The sequence below is a fragment of the Malaya genurostris genome, chromosome 2, assembly GCF_030247185.1.
Source record: "Malaya genurostris strain Urasoe2022 chromosome 2, Malgen_1.1, whole genome shotgun sequence".
Classification (NCBI taxonomy): Eukaryota; Metazoa; Arthropoda; class Insecta; order Diptera; family Culicidae; genus Malaya; species Malaya genurostris.
Window position 1 is genome coordinate 259,179,863 of NC_080571.1, and position 26,461 is coordinate 259,206,323.

Sequence of the window (26,461 nt, forward strand, 5' to 3'; positions counted from 1 at the left end):
GACCGATCCGAGCTCTCCGGCGTCTACTTTTCCTCTGCTTCGGCTATGGCTGAGCTGCACATGCACACAGCTGCATGTGCAGCTCATCCATAGACGAAGCAGAGAAAAAGTAGACGCCGGAGAGCTCGGATCGGTCGGATCGGTCGGATCGGCCTAATGCGGATAGCCATTTATTTGTAGAACCTGGCGTGAGCGCTCACCACTAATCTTTGTGGGATCTGTTAGTTCGCCCGTCTTCACTTTCCGGTCATTCGCAGGGCTGGCAGGTCTGTGGAATTTCGATCACCACGAAAATCTCGAAATGACTATTTCACAGTGTAATAGAAAGGAGAATTAGCCCCATAATATTTTTCCAAATTTAACCTACCAAAAATGTCCTTTTGAAGAATGAATTTGTTTTCATAAAGTTTTATAGCATATATAAAAATTGAATGTGTAAAGAGTGTGTGTTTAAGCAAACGATGACCTTGTACGATTTCGGGAGAAGTCAGGGCCCCTTGCCCTCATCCTTCCTCTGGGTACGTGCCCGAGTCGGAATATACGAAAGCAGTGTACCAACGAAAGTGCAATCTGAAGTAAACTGAGTTTCTATTATTGCGAAGAAACTTCAAAAACAGCATTTGACAGCTTGTTCATGACGAAAAGATTAAACAAATCGACTTATTTTGGTTTGGCTACTAGAGCAGATTAATTTTAAACATAGTTTAACCAATATGCATATGTTTATGATATCTTTCACCTCATAAGATTAGATCTAAACCAAACGCTTCTATTTTGGGATCAGCACTTCACCTTCTGGATTACCGAGCAAGGCTAAATTTCTAAAAATATACCAGGATATCCCTTCTATCCTCTCACTATCGTAGAGCTTATCATGAAAGGCTGCCAGTGATTTATCCACCCCATCCCCTGCTTGGCTCTAATCCTATTATATCAACATGTTAAATTCTACACTGCCGGTGAATTGATCAATCTTCAGTTCTCCCTCTCTCATCCTGCTGTAACACCCGGTTACCAGTAGTAACTGGAGCGTCTCTCCTGGAATCGAACGAAACAGGAAAGAAAAAAAAACACACACTCATATTTACTGTCGGCCAAGGTTGGATGATGATGATGATGGTTTATGAGCGAATCGTGCTTCAACGGAAAGGACACCAAACATGATTGAGTGTGAGAGAGAGAGTGAAAAATACTGCCGTCCTACAACAATACGTGTGTACATACGTACTGAGATCCGTGGCATGCAACCACGAACCGGGTGACTTCTGTTTCCATCCGATCCAATATCCGAGCACCACTCAATCGTGAGTACGATGGTTTTGTTTTCTTTTCGGGTAGCACGGTTCGATCCTGAAACATCGCGCCTGAATTGGGCCAATTGGGAACAACTTTCCGTTCGCATCGTGTTTTAATGTGCCAAACCAACCGACAGACCGACCGACCGTCAGTCAGTCAGGTTCTCACTTCTGGGGTAGTCTAGGAGTCCGTTGAAATAACAACAAACTGTGGAGTCAAGTCGAGTCGAATCGAGTCGAGTGGAGAGCGAGCGAACGAGCGAGCGAGCAAGCAAGCAAAGCCAGGAAGCAGGAATCGGTGCCCGCTTGGGTGGCGATTTGATTCAGTTCGGACTAAGCCGGCATTCAGTGTGGATCGTTTTTCCGTTGTGCATTTTCCGGGCTACCGAGGTGTTGTCATTTCGGTGTCTGTCTGTTCCCACCTCGAACGCAGTTTGATACGCGTCTAACCTGTGTCGTTTCTCGCGACGTTTATTGGCACGGGGGGCCGAACGTTGAAGGCGAACGAACGTGTGTTTGTTCAACGCGGTGAATTGTTGTCGTAAATTTCGGTGGTAACCTCGAGGGCGTGTATTTCGGGGGTTTCGGCAGAGTGAAGAGTTTATTTATTCTTTCGAGGCCGTTTCGAGTGAATTTGAAGATTAGACAAAAAAAAAGAAAATGAAAGTGATTTGAAAGTGATACCGATTAGGTTGCAGAGCAAAGAAAAGTGAGTGCAGTTTCTGATCCCGAAAGGTGAAATCAATTATCCTGCCGTTTTTCCACCTTCAAGTGCATCAGATGATTTCAGCTGTGACAATCGTTTCGTCAGTCGGAGCGGAAGCATCCAAAAATCGAACGATACATTTATTGCTGGCAAACACAAGTCTTGAACAATAAAGGTTCAAATTCCGGTCGCTTCTGATGCGACTTGCGCCCCGGCAAGCAGTAAAGTGGAGTGCGAGGGTTTTATAATTAGCTTAAATTTATTTCTATTTATCATTCATTTTTGCTGTCGTTTATTTTCCTCGGCTTTTCTATACCATGGCATGGCACTAGCCGTGCCCGCGCTGTTCCTCACGTGCACGAGATCGGTGGAGACGCGACGTGAGTTGTCGCCATTCGTACGTGAGTGCTCCGGCGAAACAATCGTCGCATCGGTGGGAAATACGAACCATTGTTGACTGTAGGATTAGGAATTTTTCCGTTTTTTCGGGAGTGAATTAAAAAGATTTTTTTTCAGTTGAAGATAATTTCAACAGCGAAAGCTTGGAATGTTGCATTTATGTGAGATCGATTTCTACTAATTGACATATTTTATGGCAAGTGAATGTTCCGATTCATCCATTGTTGAGTACCTTATTCAAGAAATACAAGGACTGGAATTTTACAGTGTAACTACTCTAAAAAATTAATCAATACCCATGTAAGATTTGTTTATAAACCCTTCTACGAACCAGGATCTAAATTAGTTTCATGTTTCCTGATTCTCCGAATTCCTTTTTGCAGGTAGTTGCAGGAAAGCGTGTGCGCTGCAAATGATTAATTTTCATAATGACAGTGACTGGTCCGTACTGTTTGCATCCCCGCACGAGTGATTTCAGTCCGATGGTTGAAATGACTGTAATTAATTGTTGCAGCCAACCAAACGGCAATACTGGCTACACTGCCATTATGCTCTCGAGTGACAGTTATGCTGCCACTGCGTTGACGCATATGTTGCAGTCAGTAGATTACCGCCAGTCCAGCTAGAGAGAGATTCAGAACAGTTGTCTAACAGGACAGACAACTTCTTTTATTGTGTCTTGTGTAACATGTCTTTATTAAGTATTAAAGTATAGTGGTTCAGTTTTAAAATGTGTCTATTATTTACTTGTCTGTAAGGACACGCAAATACTGTTCTCTGCTGTCCAACCACACACACACACAAGATACAACAGTGGCGACGAGTCCAGTGGAAAAGTGATAAAAGCTAACCTCACTTTCACATCACCCACGTGCAACAAGACAAAAGGATGAGTATCCCGAATGGACAGCAGCATGCCTTTCTGCAGCAACAAGGCCAACAGCAGCAAGTTCCTCCAGCTACGGATGAGCTCCTTCGTCAGTGTTTGCACCTGATGACACAAGTTCTCCAGCAACAGCAGAACAGTCAGCAGTCACAAGAGAACTTCATCAGGCAAGTCGTTTCGGAAGTGCATGCGGGCGCAGCACCCAGTCCGGAACAAATTCTCGATTCCCTTGCTGGGAATATCAAGGAGTTCCGCTACGACGCGGACAGTAGCATCACGTTTGCAGCCTGGTTCACGAGGTACGACGAGCTGTTCGAAAAGGATGCTGCTCGGTTGGACGACCAAGCGAAGGTCAGACTGCTGCTCAGAAAGCTGGGAACATCTGAACACGAAAGGTACGTCTCTTTTATTCTGCCGAGAACACCGAAAGAACATACTTTTGCAGACACGGTCGCAAAATTGAAAAGTTTGTTCGGGGCGAAAGAGTCGGTGATCAGCAGGCGATACAGAACCCTTCAGATCGCTAAACAACCGACCGAAGACCACATCGCTTACGCCTGCCGTGTGAATAAGCTCTGCGTCGAGTTCGAGCTGGGAAAGTTGTCAGAGCAACAGTTCAAGTGCTTGATGTTCGTGTGCGGACTAAAGTCTGAGCGTGATTCAGAGACTCGGACCCGACTCCTGTCACGGATTGAGGAGAACAATAACCTCACGTTGGAGCAATTATCGAATGAATGCCAGCGTCTCATCAATCTCAAACACGATAATGCTATGATCGAATCTGCTGCATCTTTCGATCAGGTTAATCAGCTCAAGCAGAAATATGACAGCAACCGTAACAGACATCAGCTGTCTCCCAGGTCAGATGCGAACAACACAAAGCGGAAACCCGATACTCCGTGCTGGTATTGTGGTGCGTTCCATTATGTTCGTGACTGCCCGTACAAGAACCGTCAATGTCCCGATTGTAGTCGGTACGGTCATCGTCAAGGATACTGTGCAAGTTCCAAGAAGAAGAAGAGAGGTGGAAAACGTTCGGTTGCCAGCAAGGTTGTCGTTGTCAACATGTGCAACGTGCAGAGGCGGCGAAAATTTGTCTCCGTTGTGCTAAATGGAACTCACATCCATCTTCAGTTAGACACAGCGTCCGACATCACGGTCATCAGCAAACCGATCTGGCGAAAGGTCGGTAGTCCCAGATTATCACCATCTACAGTGAAGGCGAAAACAGCATCTGGGAACATTTTGCCACTCGAAGGTGAATTTCGCTGTGACGTCACCATCGGCGGAAATACTCGCAGCGAAATTATCCGTGTAACTGAAAAGCAGCTGCAACTTCTCGGATCTGATTTGGTCGATAGTTTCGATTTATGGTCCGTGCCAATGGATACTTTTTGCTGTCAGGTATCTAGTTCTTCGACTTCCAGCGCAGCGCTTAGTTCTGCATTTCCAGAAGTTTTCAGTGAGAAACTTGGGCTCTGCAATAAGGTACAGGTGAAGTTAGACGTAAAGGATCAGTGCAAGCCCATTTTCTGTCCTAAACGCCCGGTTGCGTACTCTATGTACAACGCAGTCGATCAAGAGTTGGACCGGTTACAGCAGCTGAACATCATTACACCGGTCGACTACTCGGAGTGGGCAGCACCGATCGTCGTAGTGCGCAAAGCAAATGGTGCCATTCGTGTTTGCGGAGATTATTCTACAGGACTCAACTCCGCTCTTCAGCCTCACCAATACCCGCTCCCTCTTCCGGAAGACATCTTCGCTAAGCTGGCTAACTGCAAAGTTTTCAGTCAGATCGATCTTTCGGATGCATTTTTGCAAGTTGAGGTCGACGAGCAGTTTCGTCATCTGCTCACCATCAACACGCACCGTGGTTTGTTTCATTACAATCGTCTTCCACCTGGTGTAAAGGTAGCACCGGGTATCTTCCAGCAGCTCATCGACACCATGCTAGCCGGGTTGGAAAAAGTTTCCGGTTATCTCGATGACGTTATCGTTGGCGGTGAAGACGAAGCAGCTCACAACCGCAACCTGAAAGCAGTTCTTCAGCGAATCCAGGATTTTGGGTTCACCATTCGAGCCGAAAAATGTACCTTCGGCAAGAAGCAGATACCGTATCTGGGCTACATTGTTGACCATCGAGGTCTGCGTCCAGATCCAGCCAAAATCGAGGCAATAGTGCAGCTTCCGCCTCCCACTGACGTTCACGGTGTACGTTCCTTCCTCGGGGCGATCAATTATTATGGGAAGTTTGTCCCGAACATGCGAATGCTTCGCTTCCCGCTGGACAATCTGCTGAAATCGCAGTCGAAATTTCAGTGGACAACGGAGTGCCAGGAGGCATTCGAGCGTTTCAAGCAGATTCTCACCTCAGATCTTCTACTAACGCACTACGATCCGAAAAAGGAGATCATCGTTTCTGCTGACGCATCGTCAGTTGGTGTTGGAGCCACAATCAGTCACAGATTCCCAGATGGCTCCATCAAAATAGTACAGCATGCTTCCAGAGCACTTACGAAGGCAGAGCAGAACTACAGTCAACCGGATCGTGAAGGTCTAGCTATTATCTTTGCCGTCACCAAGTTTCACAAAATGATCTTCGGACGGCGCTTCTTGCTGCAGACTGACCACGCTCCGCTGCTCCGAATCTTCGGGTCCAAGAAGGGCATACCGGTATACACAGCCAACCGGTTACAGCGCTTTGCCCTCACTCTACTGCTGTACGATTTCACCATCGAGTACGTTCCCACTGATAAGTTCGGTAACGCCGACATGCTGTCCCGGTTGATAAACCGACACGCGCGACCAGATGAAGACTACGTCATCGCCAGCATAATTCTCGAGCAGGATGTTAGGTCAGTAGCAGTTGATACAGTAGATGCGTTGCCTCTTACTTTCAGAAACGTCGCTCGAAGTACCCAAGCTGATCCAGTTCTCCGGAAGGTCTACCGTTTTATAACCGACGGTTGGCCTCAAACGAAAGCAATCGATCCGGAGCTAAAACGATTCCAAGTCAGACAGGAATCCCTCACTACCGTTGATGGATGCATACTGTTCGCTGAACGGCTCGTCATCCCAGCTCTGTACCGCAAGCGTTGCTTAGATCAGCTTCACAATGGTCATCCTGGTACACAGCGTATGAAGGCCATCGCCAGGAGCTACGTCTATTGGCCATCCATCGACGAAGACATCGCCGGTTATGTGAAAACATGTCGGCATTGTGCAGCGACTGCCAAGTCACCGCCTCACGCCGTCCCAGTGCCATGGCCGAAGGCATCGGGACCTTGGCAGCGTGTTCACGTAGACTTTGCCGGTCCCATCGACGGTGAGTACTATTTGCTAGCGGTCGACTCCTTCTCCAAGTGGCCGGAGATAGTGCAAACCCGACGAATCACTGCAGTAGCAACCATCAGTATTCTTCGAAGTCTATTTGCAAGGCTCGGTATGCCTGTAATGCTAGTATCGGATAACGGTACTCAGTTTACGAGTGTGGAATTTGCCAACTTCTGTGCTCTCAACGGTATCGAGCATGTCACAACGGCCCCGTTCCATCCCCAGTCTAACGGCCAAGTTGAAAGGTTCGTTGACACCTTCAAGCGGGCCGTCAAAAAAATTCAAGAGGGGAGAGGATCCATTGCTGAAGCTCTAGACACCTTCCTGCTAACCTACAGAAGCACGCCCAACCGCACTGCGCCTGAAGGTAAATCACCATCTGAGGTTCTGTTTGGTCGTCGTATACGGACTTGTCTGGAGCTACTTCGCCCATCATCAGCAATTTTACCAATGACACCGCATGTTCAGCAAAATCAACAGCGAAGATCGTTCAATCGAAACGAACTGGTTTTCGCAAAGGTTCATCACAGAAACACTTGGAAGTGGGCTCCTGGTGTTATTCTGGAGAAGATAGGTGATGTGATGTACAACGTTTTGGTTGATCGTCGAGTTCTGCGTTCCCATATCAACCAGTTACGATGCCGTACTGAGACTGTTTCACCCAACACCGGTTCTTTATCGTCAGCCAGCAGTAGTACTAAATTGTTGCCGCTCGACGTCCTTCTTGATGCCTGGGATCTACCGAAGCTTTCAGACAGTACATCCGCAGTATCATCCGTTGGCTCACCGCAGTCTTTGGTTACGCATAGCTCACAATCGCCGACGTTACAGCCGATGACACCGACACGTTTGTCTTCTACTCCCACAAGTGTTCCACTACCTCAGCTAGTGGCAAGTCCGTCGTCCTCGTCATTATCTTCATCTACAGCAGCATCAACGGAGTTCGAGTCAGCGACCGAAGCAGACCTGGTGGAGACTTTACCGCGTCGTTCCACCCGGACCAGAAGTCGGCCACAATGGTTCGACCCGTACCACCTTTATTAAGAGGGGAGATGTTGCAGCCAACCAAACGGCAATACTGGCTACACTGCCATTATGCTCTCGAGTGACAGTTATGCTGCCACTGCGTTGACGCATATGTTGCAGTCAGTAGATTACCGCCAGTCCAGCTAGAGAGAGATTCAGAACAGTTGTCTAACAGGACAGACAACTTCTTTTATTGTGTCTTGTGTAACATGTCTTTATTAAGTATTAAAGTATAGTGGTTCAGTTTTAAAATGTGTCTATTATTTACTTGTCTGTAAGGACACGCAAATACTGTTCTCTGCTGTCCAACCACACACACACACAAGATACAACATTAATGAATGTCGAAAGATTGTCCGTTACCGCATTTTGTTTCGCCGCGCTATGTTTATACAGAAAAGTTAAATACAAAGTTTATACTGATTTTATTAGGAATTAAATTCATTACTCTAAACTTGTTCGTTGTGATTTGGCAGATATATTTTGCGCAGTTGATACTGCTTTTTAAAATATCATTGCTTTATTTTACTTTTACTTTTTAAAATATCATTGCTAAATATAATCCAGTATCAAGTCAATCTATTAGTTGCAAAAATGATGTTAATAGTGAATTTTCATTTCTTGTGACATTTCTGAGAGAGAAATTGAGCTTAAGTGGTGTTACGATCAAAAATTGGTCAAATAAGAATGATGAGTCAAAGACGAAACGTAAAAATAATAAAAACGGTTATGTGCCCTAGCACAAAATTTGGCTAACCCCTAAATGACCATACCTGCATCGGCCAGAAATAGTCGAAAACACGTTTTCGTTCGGCACGTCAGAAAAAAACATTGCACTCCGTTGCAAAACAAAAAGTGTTCTGTAAGTAGCAGAAACTTTACGTCTGCTTAGCGGTTCAAATTGAACTGCCGAGTTTAGCACTAAGCAGTTCAATTTGAACTGCTCTGCACTGATGAGTCAAAGACGAAACGTGAAAAAAATAAAGAGTGTAAATAGTTTAAATGTTTCATTAGAAATTCCAAGTTCAATCCATACCAAATACAGAAAAAATTTTCACTCATGCTTATTTTTTACGAAATGCGTATATCCGTTCCAGTGAAGCTGCTTAAATCGTGTAAGTTTTGATAAAGATTTCATCACCCGGTACGCAGTAATCAATCTGATAAAGCTTCTTGCGGCTTACAACCGACTTGATTTGCTTATCGCAAAATGCATAGTCATCAAATTCTTGTAAGTCGGTAATCCTGTTAGATTTTGATGTGGAACACATCTTTATTTTCTATATAGGGGTGCAAATTAGAAACTCTAGGAAAAATACACGTAGAAATGTAGTCATGTTTTAAACACTTATAGCTCAGTCTATTTTGTATCAATTATTAATATTATTTCATTATTTGATTGGAAATATTTCTAAGATTCGATTTGAATGTATCAAGCCACGTATTTTCAATTATAAATGATTGAAATTTTGATTAGTAGCGAGCAGTGTCCTATTTTGTCTGGCATATCGAATTTTCCTGCCATAGACAACGGTTTTGAAGGAGTAAGCGGTATATTAAAGGGAAAGCATCGCTCTGATTGGTCAATCGATGCAAAAGCGAAGCTGTTGGAAGCAGGCGAATCTATAAATAGAAGCAAAACGGGTAGCATGCTAGAGGTAGGTTGTTGCTAGACAGAAAAACAAAAAGTGCCATAAAACGATTTGAAGTTTTAATTGGTATGCTTTGATCTTGTGTCATGCAAGCCCGGATGAAATTCCATGTTATGTCGTTTCGCCTGAGTAATTGACAACTACTCCAGGGTACATTTTGAGTGCTTAAGATTAATTTTTAATTCATATAAGATGAACTAAATTGATAATAAATAAAACTTTATCGCTTCAACCGAAATCGCAGAATGATAGAGAAACTTAACGCTATAAAAGTAAATGCTTGCATACAAAACTTGAACACAAGCTTGGCGAAGAAAAGCTTAAATATCGAAATCCATATCGCAAGTATGTACAAATCTATAATTGCATACATTTGGGATATTGATGTAATTTCGGTCGGCTACAAAATAAATACAAATCTAAAAAAACAGAGTCTATATTCTGAGTTCAAGTGTTCGATGTTGGTTCATAATAAAGATCAATCTAAGCAGACTCTCGTGCAATTGCGGATTCGAAAGTATGACGATTGATTGAACTGTTGGGTTGTACATCATTAGAAATTTTGAGTGCCTTGTTCCACATCAATGGCACGAACAACCCCATGGGGCTGATCCTTGTAGTTTTTAGTTCGATGCACGATGTACATTGCTTGGGTGGAGAAGTTGAGCTTTTAACAGATGGTCACTTTTTTCCACATTTTGCGACATCCGGCTTTCGATTTTCTCCCAATCTGGACTTACAATCGAAAAACGATCTCCTAATTTCTGCATTATCATACATTAGTAACCGTTAGTTTGGCCACATTCATCCATTTCGATAACTTTGCGAGCGAATAGTATGAATTTTCGCGATGCGCAAGCAAAATTTTAACGGCCATTTCCACAATCGAGAATCAAATGAATTAAGAGAACAACTTTTGAAATTTGGATAAACTTTTTTTTAAGTTTTTAACACAGAGAAGTCAAAAGTTTACATATTCTCCGTATCTCGCCCAACGACAGGCTAAAGATGGTGATCTGTAGGAATACTGCGTTCATTAAAAATTTCCTCCGAAGGTCTTCATTTAGAGATTTGATGATATTTTATATTTTTATATACCTGTTTGGATCCGTTTACAAATTTGAAAAAGCCAGATTCACAACTACAAAACAAGTTCATTGAGGTAATGAAAAATGAAAAAATAATGTGTAAACCTTATGATCAAAAAAGAACCGGAATTTTCATTTTAAAATTCCCGCGCTTGTCCAATCGGTAAACTTTTATTCTCTCAACGTTGGCAACACTTTTATACACATTCTGTCAAATTTTGACGCATATCGTACGATTAGTTTTTGTGTGGCGATTTTTATAATGGATGAAAACTTAGAACAACGTGCGTGCATCATATTTTGTGTTGCAAATGGATTAAAGTGTTCCGAAACGTTGAAAATGTTAGAAAAGGCCTTTGGTGAATCGTGTCTAGGAAAAACACACGCATACGAGTGGTATAAACGCTTCAAAGGTGGTCGTACAAGCTTGGATCATGATGAGATCCCTGGCCGCCCAACAACATTTGTTACTGAAGAAAACATTGAATCGGCGAAGCAAATCGTGTTGCAAAATCGTTCTGTACCGATTAGAGAAATTGCTGTGTTGTTTGTTGGGCATCTCTTATGGATCAGCCGAACACAATTTAACTGATGTTTTGGGTTTGAAACGCGTCGCTTCTCGGCTGGTGCCAAAAAAGCTGAATTTCATTCAAAAACAGCGTCGTGTTGATGTGGCCAAAGAGATGATTTCCAACGCAGATAGTGACCCCACATTCATCGAATGCATCAAAACTGGTGATGAGGTGTGGATCTATGAATATGACGTCGAAACCGCACAACAATCGACCGAATGGCGCTTCGAAGGCGAGCCGTTGTTCTAAATTTTCATCCATTATAAAAATCGTCACACGAAAATTTTTCAACTTCTTTGTAGAGACCAAACCAAAGCCAAACAAAAACTAATCGTACGATATGCGTCAAAATTTTGACAGAATGTGTATAGAAGTGTTGCCAACGTTGAAAGAATAAAAGTTTACCGTTTGAACAAGCGCGGGAATTTTAAAATGAAAATTCCGGTTCTTTTTTGATCATAAGGTATTTATGCGAAATTTTCTGGATCTTTGAATTCAGTAGTTCATTCATCAGCTCCTATGAAACATTGTTGAAATAAATGGTCTAGCAGTTCCTTCTTCATATCCTGTCGAAGAAAAATTCAATGTAGTTTTGGTTACCAAACTTAGATATTGCTTAATTAGGGTAACGGCTCCATGTTCTTATCTCTTCCCTTCACCTCATTACTTTGAACATGAATAATATCTCACAACGTACCTGAACTAAACTGTAGAATGTTTTAAAATGATTATTGAAGCTATTGTCACACTTTCTCATTGGAAGAAATGGTTTTGAATTCTTCGGTGATCGTTTTTTTTTAATTCAAAACAAACTCACTTTTCAATTTAGGACACATTTTCGTCTCAAGATTTGCAGTTCGTTATGTTTCCGAATATCTACTAATACAATAAACTTGCAATGGATAAATTCGTGTCATTTTTATACGTAATTTTTTCTCACAATGTAACGCCACCGAAGCCACTGTGAAAACAAAAAACAAAACAGCAGCGCGTAAACAATTTAGAAAAAAAAATTATGAAAGCCAGTTTCGCAATGACTGACATATATTGAAGAATTGGTAAACGCGTATGCATGAAATGCATAAGAACGCAGGTTCGAGTCCTGCATCTGAGCGTATCTTTTCTCAAAAAACCATTTTTTCTGTAAGTTTCTCATTCATTTGGCTTCTCCAATATATGTTTCCACTTGGTCATTGCAAAACAGTTCAAAAGATTTTCTAAAAAAAATCTCAGTGACTGAAAAAATCACTTCCGAGATTTTCATTCTTGAAACAAACGTCCATAAAACTATGCACCTCGATTTTCACAAGGGATATTTTTGTGTCAGTTTAACTTGATGACGACTCTTCACCCACGGAAATATCGCTTAAGATAAATCGAAACGGAGAGGAGCCTCTGATGATATTTCGATGCTGAATTTCTACTACGCTTCAGTTCGACACCGAAGTGATTCGTTTAAGATTAAATTATCATATTTTCATCAATAAAAAATATCTCTACAGAAGCTATTCGGCATAAATTTGATGTATAGCAGTAACAGGAGCGCAACATTTTGCATGTCTCGAACACACATCACGCGTAGCGTCTGAATGGCGCGTTTGTATTGGCGTAGTGATAGCCTACGATCCTGTTATTTCTGCGTATGATGTACAAGTTAAATCGGGAATTATTTTTTATTCAGCTGTATAACATGCCTTGCGATTATTTTTATTAATGTTTTTATTATCATCATAATTATGATTGATCTCAGCACTTGCAGCTTCTATTGATGATATTACTCAACCATCCCGTTATTGCCTTCCACTTATCAACTACCCTACGCGCACTGGAGATTTTTGTTCAAGGGCGAATTTATTCATCATGCATTCTGTAAAAGGTCGAAAAAGGTTCTCTCAAACATCATCGAGGAGAATGTTCGCTAGTGAACTTTTCACAATTGTGTTTTTGCCATGTGTAATTAGTTTAAGGTAGAATAGCGATTGCAATGTTCTACAGTGAGTTTTCTGATCGATGATTTTTGTCTGTCTGAAATTTCGAGATTTTGAATTTTTTCCAACACTCGTCAAATCAATTGTAAAGTTGTATATTTTTATGCTCGTTTTTTTTAATGTGTAAGAAACACTATCACAGCAGGACAAGGGTCCTGGAATAAGTGAAGTACTTTTGTGTTTGCGATGAAATTCGAAGCAAATGCACAAAATTTTAATCTAATTCCTAAACTCATTGCACTAAATGAAGATAGCAAATTTCACTTCATTTAAACTATTTTAATTCTGATATGATTGAGCGTACGATTATCCTATTTATTCATCGTAGCAACAATTCCAGGCTTAGATTTCATATTATTAATATGACCAGGGTTAGAAATTTCTAAAAAGGGAAGAGGTTCGCATGAATTTCTTTCTTCGCCGATGATTCAATTTAAGTGACAAAAATAAACATGCGACGATCTAAAAATAGAACAATAAGGTTTCTTTTAGGCTCGAACTGAGTGATAAACGTCTTCTAGATGGATATGTTGGCATCGCATTCTCTGGCGATTTTTCGATCTGCATCTGTTTCCCTTCATTGTGTGTAATTGCTTCCAGTTCAGTAACCATTTGTATCTTCCAGTACGATGCTTACTTTGATTCGTCCGTGATATGCTCTTGCGTTTGCACAAAACGTTGGAAGACGTAGGGCGCGATTGATTCATCTAATTTCAAGGTTTTTGTCGCTTGCAACATCTAAAGCGCTTGCATGCTCGAGTTTTCGAGTTGACTGTGCAGAATTAATTGGTTTGCTCTAGTTTTCCTTCCAGTATCGGGATCTGAACCGCCATGGAACCGTCAGTTACGAATGATAGGGTTGCGTTATTTCTTAATTTTTGAAGGTAATTTTGTTTCGTCTATATTTTCTCCCAATGCTTATTTACTTTAGCAGCTATATTCCAAACATTTTTGGAGAATCAAGAATTTTTTTTCATGCATCGAAACACTGCTTGAAAATATTACCGCTTACCGCTTAATTTTCTCAGCAATAGCTGAACCATTTTATACAAGGTTAAGCTTGTTTGAAAGCTACTATTTGGCAATAGATCAGGGGGCTGCCACTTTCGGTTCCGTAGATATAATGATATAAGTTACGTAAGCAACAGATCCCAGTGTTTTTCAATGCAACAAACAAAATTTGATTTGATTCGATTCACAATAGCCGAGGAGAGAATCTTACAAATGTTTTAATGAGACTCATATAAATTGCAAGAACAGTTTTCTAATGAAAACAGATAGCTAACCAGCAGCTAACTAAGTATTTATCCGATATTAGCACTTGACGGTGTATTCTTAAGTGAGTTGCATCTATCCGATTCTTGAATTAAGCTGTTTTATAAGCGTAGCAATTATTTTGAGCTGAGTGGAAGTAGACCGCACTTCATGATTGACCGAATGAGTGAAAATGCACAATGAACTAAAAAAGTACGGGTGTGTAATGTCAGAGACATAATTGGATGTCGTGAATACGAATAAAACTGACCCGATTTCTTTACACTTTCAAATTCGAATTGAAAGTTGATCGATGGTGTGAATTGCGAAACTTTCCCCCTTTTTACTACTAAAATTTTAAACGATTTTTGACATCGATCATCTCATTTCGGATGTGCATATTTCATTGAAGGAAATTATCAAGATGCTGTATAGGATTATTGCCTTTTAGAAGGACCAAATTGTGGAATTCTCTACACGGGCAAAATTCCGATTCTTGAAATGAGCAAAACGAGTCATTTTGGTGAAAATAATATGTTTTCATGTTATGATAATACACCATGATTAAAATTTCTCGGATTAGGATCCATTCGGACTGATTTCTATGAAATTTATACGTAACGCACTTGAAGTTGTTGGGTATAACTTCAGACGTGTTTCTGCTACGATGGTAATTTTTGCAACATATATTCAGGCGTTATGTGTGATTTTTTCAACGATGGTCATTTTCGCAATATAAATTCAGTGAAAAGCACGACGAACTTCTTTTAAAATGAAAATATTCTGTTTTTGAAAAACGACGACGCAAAATATAACGTGTTTACTTGCGTTCATTACTTCAGTTTTGATTTTTCGTTTCAGAATTTAAACACTTAAACGAACTGCATGAAAAAACACGAGTGAATCAAACCTCTTAAAAAGAAACTCTATGTCGAATTCTTACAAAAAATCATCTTATTCATAATATTCAGGTCCATCAATACAGTTTGTGTTGTTATATCTATGAAACTAATTAATCAAAGTTGTTGAACAAAATATTTTTCTGATTTTCGTTAGATGGTGTTCCAAATTCACAATAGAATTAAACGCTAGCTCTCGGAATACTATTCTAGCAACAACGATCACATCAAATATGTAATAATACCTTCGAATGTAACATTGATGTTTGTCAAATGAAAAGCGTAGCCGTGCTTAGTCTCTTATGATGTCAGTTTTCGGTTCATTCTTTATATTTATGTTTAGTTTAATTCTCTATCAGCCGGTGGGTAAAACAACATGATTATAAAATAACATGCTTCAGGATCAAGTAAGCATTTTCAGTAGGTCTTGCTTTTCAATGTCTGCTTTTTGCTTTACCAATAATCTATTAATGAGGCAGAAGGTTCAAAGTGATATCCGGATAGAAAATTAGAGTACCGAGATTTGAAAGAAATGCATTCTTCAAGTAACGCATTTTCGAACCATTATTAATTTTCTTGGGAGAAGACTTATTGGTCATGATTTCATGATAAGTTAAAATGATTTGTTTCATGATTTTCTAATCATAACAACAGTAACGGATTTCTTTCCGTGTACGATATTTAGCACAGTTCAGAACATTTATCTCGAACGATTTTCGCACAGCAAAAAGTGCACGAAGCAAACCAAATTATTTTGGATTTTCACTAAACAGATGATTTTACCTTCGATTTGCAAAAAAGTAATCTTAATAGTTCTTTAGATAACATTCAGAGCCATCAGAACGGCTGATTTTATATAATGTTGTCCACTTTTCGTTTCTTGTTTTCTTTCTCTCCAATGCAAACCATCAGCAGCTGATGCAATCGTTCTTGCTTGAATTGAAATTAGCTTTGCGAACAAACCGACACATCCGCTTGTTTTAAAATTTTCAAAAAACTTAATTTTTGAGTTGTTTGTGGCTATCTCACACTGTTCAAAATATTATCCTAAATTCCTGATCATATTTTTGATGAAATAGTGAAAGAATTATGTTGCTGCCATTAATACAAGTCGAGATATTCACGATTAAGTTCTGCCCATTCTTCCATATGGCTAATTTTAAAACGGCGCCCCATAGTAAAGTAAGTCGTATTCACGACAAAAAAACGTACTTAATCCACCTAGCAGTGAGATGATACCTTTTTTATCAATCCGCATGTGTTTTTTGCATGAATATTCTTCGGTGTTTCAGTATTCATGACATTGTTCTAATGTCCGTCGTTTTAAGTGGTAATTTGAGATTTTAATCACTCATTACTCTGTAATGTCGAAACTGCAAATCATATCGAATTTCAATCTTAACGTGTGACAATCGGTTGAACATTCCATAAGATGTCGAAGTAAGTTCCACTTTAGAGTTTTTCATCATTATTCACTTCCAAAGCCGGTATTCAGGAACTATGACCATATGACGAATAAATTGCAATATTTTTGAGTAGAACTTTAAAGCTTTTCGGGATTGTCATCGCTTTGAATTTTAAAAACTCATCATCCTATAATTCCAAAATCGGAAGTCAGAATTGGATAAAATTGGATTTATTTTAAATTGAACTTTTGTTTCTGAAATTCGTTTCTGATTTTTTTTAGAAAACGATTGAGCTTTGAAAACTGATTCGATACTGGAACCGGAATTCGAGATTCGGTGTAGCAGTAGTCAGACAAATTCACCTGAGTAGCTGTATAGTTTACATTTGTTTCAAAATGTTTGAAAATCAATGTAGACATATCGATCTGACTGAAAAACAAGATGTTTTGTAGAATCTTAAAACTTTTCATTTGAATCTTAGATGATTCTTAGATTTCATTTGGATCTTAGATCAATTCAGCCATCCACGAGAAACATTAGTTACACAGTTTTAATTTCGTTTCACATATCATCCTGTAGTTCCGGAGCCAGAGGTCGGAACCAAACATAATTCAGGAACCTTGTTTGGGAGTATACGACTTTTCATATGAATCTGAGTTTGTAGAAAACGGTTGAGTCATCTCCGAAAAAAATTAAGTGCAATTATTTGTCACACACGAATATGCTGATTTCGACGAACTGTTCCGAATGCTATATGGGTGTTAAGTTCTTCCAGCATTTATTGCTGTATGTAGTTTAAATCAATATAATTATGGAATTGCTTTCAACTCGAAAATTCTGTCATCATCTAGTTTACATTTGCCATATTCGAACGATTATGTTGCCAAAAACGAACCGTGTTAAAATTGGTCCGAGACGAAATATTATGCTGTACACAGTCTTTTGAGTACTTAGAAACAAATGTATGTAACAGTATAAAAAATCGTGTTGTATGTTGCTCCCAAGCATTTCTTTGCCAGACAGCCCTCAAAACTTCTACTGCTGGAATAGGGGAATACGTCGCTTACACAAAAATGTCGATATCTCCGTTAAAAATGGACGGATTTTAACAATCTATGGCTTGCTGGATAGGTATTTCCGTGCGGAATCTAAGTCTGAAAATATATTCTGTTTTCAAGGTCAATTGTGACAGATACTGTCAAAAAACATAAAACATAAAACTTCGTATAACAAAAAAAAGTAAACATCCGATCTCAAAACCATTCAATAGCGTTTTGGGTGACGGGGAGACCTTTCATTTGCGACTAGTTCGATCAAAATCGGCCCAGCCATCTCTGACAACACACATACAACATATACACACACGGACAACACACATACAGACAACACACATACAGACACATACACACACGGACATTTGCTCAGTTCGTCGAGCTGAATCGATTGGTATTTGACATTCTGCCTTCCAGTCGGAAAATTTTTCTAAAGTTTGAGCGAATTCTATACCTATTTTTTATATTAATAAAAAAAGATAAAAAAGAATTTAGTTGGATAAAACTATTCTTAGAAGCTAAGAGGAATGGAATAAATATATAATATTCTTAAACATGTTTGTTAAACGAAGGGTAGCTTAGTAAAACCAAAACAACCAAAGCTGAAACACTAAAAAAATCTGGTTATCGAAATTGGGAAAAGAGAAACTCCAGCAGTGCGAAGTATGAAACTGCGTTAAATTTTTCTTACATGTTTCTCAAAATCTCACAATATCATTCAAGATTCAGAGATCTTATATCCTGCTCAGTTTTACTAATTCGTTCTCCCTTTTCACATTTGCATTCCATATGGAAGATAACTAGTTGATCATATGAACACTAAACCTGCACAGATAAAAATATTTACATTTACAGATAAAAATATTTTCATGCAGATATTTGGAGCAGGAAATTGAATATAAAGTTACTACCTCAGATCTTTACTTTTCAATATTCTTTAAAAGCAAAACTAAGCGTAAATTTAAAAAAAATGTAAATTCAATTATTTTATTCTGTGTAGCATCGATACAGCCTGTTTACGTGTTCCCTTACAATGTCATAATTTTGGGTGCATTGGACATAAAATATGCATTTGATGATAAGATGTCAACACAATTTCAGTTTACAAAGAAGTACTGAACTGATTGAAAAAGATAGTATTGCTGACGAAACGCTACAGCACCTAAGGAGTGTATCGAAAAGTAGTTAGCAACATTGATTATTGAATAAAAAAACGAAAAAAAAAACATATTTTGACATCAGTTTTAGATATATTGTAGAAAAATAACATTTTTATGCATTTCACTTGAATATTATATTGAAGAAAATCCTAGTTTCTGTGAAACGCTCGCACTTTAGACTTGACAATAGGGTGTGACAAAATATTGATTTCAGCTCCACCAAACTTTTCGTGTTCCTTTTGGGTCCCATAAGAACCATGCAAAATTTTAACTTGATCTGAGAAACTATATTTTCGCGCCCGAGGTTTAAAGTTTGTATGGGATTTAGTATGGAGAAATTCACTCTTTACAAAAAAAATCGGCTGGAGATCAACCTATAAGCTCTAAAAAGCATGTGTGATTTTCGTAGGAAATTTATCGGGGAGGAAAACCTTCGAAGACCGCAAAACAATCCGACTTTTGTAGAAAAAGTTATCAAAGGAAAACCGACACAAAGTCCAAACAATAGCTCATTGTTCTTTTGCTGCTAGTGATGTTAATATGATTTTACTTTCTTTTATTATGCTATAAAGGTTGATTTGAGTTGTTTCATGTCTTCACAAAAGTTTCTCAGTCTATTGTGAAGATTATTTTTAAGTGATAGGCCATGTTTCAAAACTCACTGTAGAGACACAAAATGCCTAACTTTTTAATTTGAAGGAATAGATTTTTGGAGTCTTCTACAATATTTTAGAAAAACTCAAATCTAATAACTTTGGCGATTGTACAAACTCTCTGTCTCTTATAGTTTAGAAGATACAGACGATATTATTTTATGCCAACAAAAACATAACTTACATAAATATTTATGTCTTTACAGTAAGGTTTAGAGCATGGTTTGTCACTTGAAAAGACTGTTCATTCTAAGCTGAGTAACTATCGTCAAGACATCAAACAACTCAGATCAACCGTTATAGCATAATAAAAGTGCTAGACATATTAAGAAGTGAGCTATCGTTCGGACCTTGTGTCTGTTTTCCTTTAATAACTTTTTCTACAAATGTCGGATTGTTTTGAAGTCTTTGAAGTTTTCCTTCCTCGTTAAATTTCCTACAAAAATGACATACGCACTGATTTTTAGAGCTTATAGGTTGATCTCTAACCGATTTTTTTGTAAAGAGTGAATTTCTCCATACTAAATCCCATACAAACTTTAAACCTCGGGCGCGAAAATATAGTTTCCCAGATCAAGCTAAAATTTAGCATGGTGCTTATGGGACCCAAAAGGAACACGAAAAGTTTAGTGAAGTTGAAATCAATATTTTGTCCCACCCTACTTGACATTCTTCATTAAATTCTGTACAGTTACTTTGTGACTTTCCTGGTGGCAGCTGTCCTGTTTATTTTTTGAACTCCTGCATGTTTTGTCCCGGGTTGGCGGTTCAATGCATAGAACGCTGGTTTTACAAGCCAGTTGTCGTATGTTCGAGTCCCTACCTGGAAGGATTCTTAGTGTAGGATCCATAGTACTAGCCATGCAATAATTCTGTACACTAAGAATCGGCTGCGAAGTCTGTTGAAACAGAAAAGCCAAATTCCACGGAAGGAATGTAATGCCAAGACTTTGCTTTGCTTATGTTTTGGGACACTGTACCTTCCTTCCGAAAGTGCTGCTTGACAATTGCCCAATACCTTTCAATTGGCCGAAGATCCGGCCAGTTCGGTGGGTTGATGTCCTTTTCCACGAATTGTACATTATTTTTTGACAACCACTGTAGAACGGAGTTGGCGTAGTGAGCTGAAGAAAAATCCGGCCAGAAGAGAGGAGGAGCCTTATGCTTTCTGTACAGTGGCAGCATTCTCTTCTTCAAACATTCTTCCTCGTACACCTTGGCGTTAATTGTGCCCTTCGTGAAGAAAATCGACGACCGCAAACCACAGGTACAAATTGCTTGCCTGACCAACACCTTCTGCCCAAACTTTTCCATCGCCACCGTGGTGTCAGCGTCGTCCAGGTCCTGGTACACCGATTTCGTATAATATTGCGGTCCGGGCAGCGCTTGAGAGTCTTCCTTGGCGTAGGTTTCGTCGTCGATCAGGATGTATCCGTCTTTATTCTGTAGAATCCGGTTATACAGTTTTCGCGCTCTTGTTTTGGCCTGAACTTGCTGTACCAGGGACTTTTTCGGCACCTTCTGTTTCTTGTACGTTTTCAGGGAGTTCCGAACTTTGATCCTTTGAATCATTCCGATGCTGGTGTTGACCTGCTTGGCCAAATCCCGCGTCGACGCCGATGGGTTTTTCCTGATGTACCCAACCACTTTGAAGTCCCGGCCGGGCTGGCTGGGACCCGTTTTCCTACCGGATCGGGGCAAATCCTTCATGGAAAGGGTCTTACCGAACTTCTCGATAGTATTTTTGACACTGGTGTGGTGCACTTTCACCCGTTTTGCAATTTCGTTGTACGTGACACCACTTTCTGAGCACCAAGTGTGCAGAATTTTCTTTCGCGTTTCCGGATCAATTCGACTCATCATTGAAACGATAAACCGTACCGAAACCAATCGATTGCGCAGCTGTTGTTGACATGTAAACAAACATGTCACCGTAAAACACGCTGCAAAAAATTAAGCCATTTCAGAGTAATAACTGTTTGAATGTTGCTAACTATTTATCGATACACTCCTTACAAGCGTAACAATTATTTTGTTCACAAAAAGTGTTTTGTTTGGCATTGTACAACAACTATATTTGGAATATTTTTGAAGACAAACACCGGGATAGTACAAGGCCAATAAACTGGAAACTCTATTAGCGTTTTCTTCGATATCAATTTCCAGAATTGGAAGACGCTGAAGGTGACATATTTCTATAGCTTTTCGAGTGCAATGCTTTTCAGCTGTACCTGATCGAAAAGTTCCCTTCGTTCCAGATAATATCGAACCGTAGTGCAATTTCACTCCACTCGCAGCTGAGGCGTTTTCGCTCCAGCTGTTGGTTCCTATTATAATTCGATACTAACTTTGCGAAACAATTTGCACAGCCACTGTAAAATGTGCCGTGCCCCAAAAGACTTAAATCTAATGGCTTAGAACTTTAACCCCCCGAATGGCTTCTGGCGAAAACTAAAAATAGTCGCACCCGCTTTCGTAGCAGCCACCACATTAACTCAATAAACTGGTCGCACGTTTCGCAAATTCGGAAAAGTGCTTGATCACGTCCGCGAAACATACGGACGATAAAATCTCGATTTCCCAAACAGCACTAAACAGCGTACTGCTGGCGGGTTCACCCTGTTGAATTTCCAGCCCAACCCTTCAATCCGCTTCCGGACCGGACCGGTCCGGTTCGTTTGGTGGCTAAATAGATGTTTATGTTTCGGACTGCTTCTTTGTTGAGAAGAAGAAAATACAGGGGGGAAAAATCCCTACTGCCCTCGCTGTACTTTGTCTGCTGTGCGGGGTTGGAGAATCGGCCCGGGATGGCGAAGTAGGCCGTGGCATGCGAATGTGGGGAGTCTCACATTTCACGGTCTTTCATTGATGCGATTTCTCATTTTTTGCCAGTGCCTGGAAACGCCGAAGCGCGTTGAAATTTATTACGACGCTACAAAGCGTTTCGTTACTTGACTATGGAAAAACGGAAAGGAAAATTTGTCGCTCCCGGCGCAGCGTCGAAGCGGAGTGTTTGGCTAACGATTATTTCCATTGGCAGGTTGTTTTTTTCATTCTTCGACTGCAATAAGTTCACTGGAGCAAAGAGAGAAACAGACAGAGAGAGAGAGATTCAATGAGCCGAACCGAGCGCTTTGCAATTGTTGTGAAAAAAATTAAAATAAACCAGCTGGAAGATTGATCTGCAGGGGACCGATGCGGATTCTGTGGAGAGTTGCTTCAAAGTGAGTGAACTGATATTCATACTTCAACGTGAAACCCAAGCCGCGTACACTTGAGAACATTTCCAAGTGTTCGGCGGTGTGAGCAGCAGAGTCGAAAGCGCAGTGAGTAAAGTGAAAATAAAACAAAGTTTTTCGTATAAACAAGTTTTCCGCGGCGCGGAAAAGAAGAGATCGAAAACAAAATCTACAAATGGAATCGTTTTCGTGTAACAGCATGTGAATTTGATTTACGCGTGAAGCGCGATCGTTGTTTGATGTAAGTGGAGAGTTTTTGCGAGGGAAAATTTTCCTTTCCACCAATTGGTGAGCTGGTGGCAGCAGCCAAGTATCTACTGTGAAGGTGTGTGGAAGAGAGCGCAGTCGAAGAAGCAAGAAGAAATTTTCTCGGCTTGTTGGAAGTGTTTTTTGCCGTTAGCAGATATTACCAAGTGGTGCCATAGTTCGAGGCACTAGGCGAAAGTGAGGTGTGTGAAAAGAGTCCAATTGTGGAATCATTACGTTGGTCATTAGAGTAAGTTGTGATTGCTTTGAAGATAGTCTCTCGAAATGCAGAGAAATAAGATAGTGAGTATTTTGTGCTACGCTACTTACAGGACTGTGCGCATCGCGGGAAGGATTGCTGGTTCTGAAAGTCGGAAAATCGTTTGAAATTATTGGCGATTGAATAAGGTAAGTATCGTTTTGTTAGTGTAATGAACTTTGCTGAGTACGGTTTACTGGTCATGCATGCGTTGAAAAGGTTGTTTTTGTTGAAATCAAGAATCGATATTGGACTACCATTTTATGCGATGACTAATTTTCACACTCAATTTCCGAACCGTACACTTCTACCATAACAGAGTAGCGCTGCCTTCGTGCGTGTTCTCTACGCCTCGTGCCGTCGAATCCGAAGCAGATGAAAACATCCATCGTCCGATTGCTATCATTATCAGTCAGATGGAATCAATGCAGCAATTGAAATCTCGGTTTGGGTCCCACCTTCCCCACTTCCCATTCCCATGCTGCCCCGGCGAGGATGTGTTTGGTTTTCCACTTCGCTGGTCCGGGTGTTCTCGTTTGATCACGACTCGAGTTTCATTACTGTGCTAGCTAGCTCCAGGGCCCGGAGCGCTGCGCAAATAAACAGGCCATCGGATATGTCGAGAGCGGTATTGGCCAAACCAGTGGAAAAAATTGCTTTTCGATTTTTTTTTCTCTCGAAACCTGACGAAAACCTTCGGTTTCTGAAAATTGTAATCAGTGCTCTGTAGCCAGGAGGAAACGAATTTACACATCAAATGTGCTCGAATTCAGCTGACGAAAACGACCACCGGCGAAGTTCTCGTTCGCATGTGGGTATAACAAGTTATTTTTCCCTGTTTTGCTGGAATCATCTGTCTGTCGCTTTTTCAGTAACTTCTAGTAAATCGATCATATCTATTCAATGGGAGTTATCTCGTTCTATTGTTATCCTTTGGAACTTGGAGAATTTGAGATCGCGTAACCTCGGAAATACGCATAGAAAAAAATCGCAAAATGGAAGAAAATTTTTGTTTGTGCCAATTGTCTTAGAAATGCATGAAACATCAAGATCTGGTATAATCTAAAAATTTTTTTGCCTTTCTCATATAGAAAGGCTATGCAATCACTATGAAAACCAACTTTACAACCGAGGCCAGGAGGGTCGAATATCATATACCATTCGACTCAGTTCAAATGAAAGATCTTAAGGTCCCATACAAAGTTCCTGAGTTTCATTTGGATCCGACTATGTGCAAACTTATTAAAAAATGCCCACTCAATTTTCACGGATATTTCTTAATCGATTAGGAAGCAAATAAACGGTCTTAAAATTCTTTAAGAAGTCCCCGAAAAGTTCATCTAGATCTGACACCTGGATCCGGTATTAAGGATTGTATCGAAAATAAGTTATCCACATACATTTGTGTTGTACGCATGTATTTGTGATAGTTTTTTATTCTCAGATCATAGCATGCTGTGCGTTTGGCTGTCAGCTTTCGTTTGTTTACTTATTTTCTCGGTTGAAATTCTGCGTTTTCAAAATGTCGCGTATTGAAAAGGAAGTGAAAATTAAAGTTCTGGACACATGGCTAAGTGAGAAGGGTATTACTATGCGAAAATCGGCGAAGCGGTTTGGAATTCATCATGCCAGTGTTAAAACCATCATCAATAAGTTTAGGGAACACAATTCTTCAGATGAGCTACCAGGAAGAGGCACAAAAACCACGAGTGTCGGAATGGTCCAGCGTATCAAGAGGCGAAATCACCTGAAGACCTACAAGAAGCAGAAAATCTCGAAACAAAGTGTAGAACAGAAGAAGCGAGCAGCAACAAGGGCCCGGAAATTGTATTCGAGTCTTTTGCAGTGTCCGGGTGCATGCGTTTTGATGGACGATAAGACTTATGTAAAGGAGAACTCAAAAACCCTTTCAGGTTCACAATACTTTACTGTCGTCGTTGGGGAGGATGTGAGCGATGCGGACAGGTCGATTCAAGTGGAGAAATTCGGTCGAAAGGTACTGGTATGGCAAGCAATATGTTCCTGTGGTTTCAGCGTCGGCTCACTATGCCAAAACCACTGTCAATTGGCTTGCGGAAAAGGGTATAAATTTCGTTGAGAAAAATATCAATCCACCAAATTGCCCCCAGCTCCGACCCATCAAACTTTACTGAGCAATCGTGAAGAAGACTGGCAGCTGGGAACATGCAGGAGTTCTAATAAATTTGAGCTCAAGCGTCCAAAAATGCGATGCTACACTTGTCCGGAACTTGATGAAGAGCGTTCGATCAAAAGTTAGAAAATTCGTGAAGGAATAACTTAAATTTCATCCGTTTTTCATTCTGCTCAAGTTTAACCTCGTACAATAAAGGATCAATATTTAGTTTGAATAAAATATTGTTTTTTATCATAACTTGAAAGAAAAATTTGTGGTTAGCTTATTTTCGATACACTCCTTACAGGGCGATTAGTGAAACTTCTCAATTTCATGAGTATGCTTTCACAAGCAATAACGAAACGAAGCTCAGCTATAGCTCAGATGGATGTCATTTACACGGATCTAAAAGCTGCTTTCGACAAAATTGACCACACAATACTTCTAAGCAAATTATCTCGTCTCGGATTTTCCGCCCATCTTGTGTCCTGGTTGAGCTTATATCTCTCCGGGAGAGTTCTACGAGTAAAATTGAGCAACAATTCATCATCACTTTTCTCTAACTACTCAGGAGTTCCTCAAGGCAGTAATTTAGGACCTTTGCTTTTCGTGTTATATTTCAACGATGTCTCATTTGCTTTGGGAACTGATTGCAAACTGACATATGCAGACGACCTGAAATTGTACCTCGTTATTCGCACTGTGGAGGATTGTTGGCGGTTGCAAAATGCACTTGAATCGTTCGTAGATTGGTGTAGTCGAAACAAACTTATAATCAACGTCGCAAAATGTCAGGTGATCACGTTTCACCGTACTCTGAGACCTGTTAAATTTGACTATCGCATCGATGGCTCAGTCTTGACTAGAGTTACACAGGTTCGCGATTTGGGAATACTGCTAGATGAAAAATTATCATTTGATTTACAACGATCACAGATCATCTCAAAAGCATCACGTCAATTAGGCTTTATCAGTAAAATCGCCAAGGATTTTAGAGATCCTCACTGTTTGAAAGCTTTGTATTGTTCACTTGTCCGGCCTATTCTAGAGAATGTTTCAGTAGTTTGGATTCCTTATCAACTTTCGTGGAGCATACGCATTGAAAGAGTTCAAAAACGATTCGTTCGTCTGGCGTTACGAAACTTACCTTGGCAAAATCTTGCTAATCTGCCCCCGTATCAGGATAGATGTCAACTATTAGGAATCGATAC

General features: G+C 40.2%; 1 protein-coding gene across 1 annotated transcript; it reads left to right on the forward strand.

Moving 5' to 3' along the window:
* Positions 1 to 2,908: 2,908 nt before the first annotated feature.
* LOC131429689 (uncharacterized protein K02A2.6-like) lies at positions 2,909 to 7,944 on the forward strand. Its single transcript, XM_058593992.1, has one exon. The coding sequence runs from the start codon at positions 3,290 to 3,292 to the stop codon at positions 7,664 to 7,666; it is 4,377 nt and encodes a 1,458-aa protein (XP_058449975.1). The 5' UTR covers positions 2,909 to 3,289; the 3' UTR covers positions 7,667 to 7,944.
* Positions 7,945 to 26,461: the final 18,517 nt, after the last annotated feature.

Bases quoted from the DNA above. Each gene is read 5' to 3' on its own strand.
- LOC131429689 (XM_058593992.1), top strand. From the start codon at position 3,290: ATGAGTATCCCGAATGGACAGCAGCATGCCTTTCTGCAGCAACAAGGC.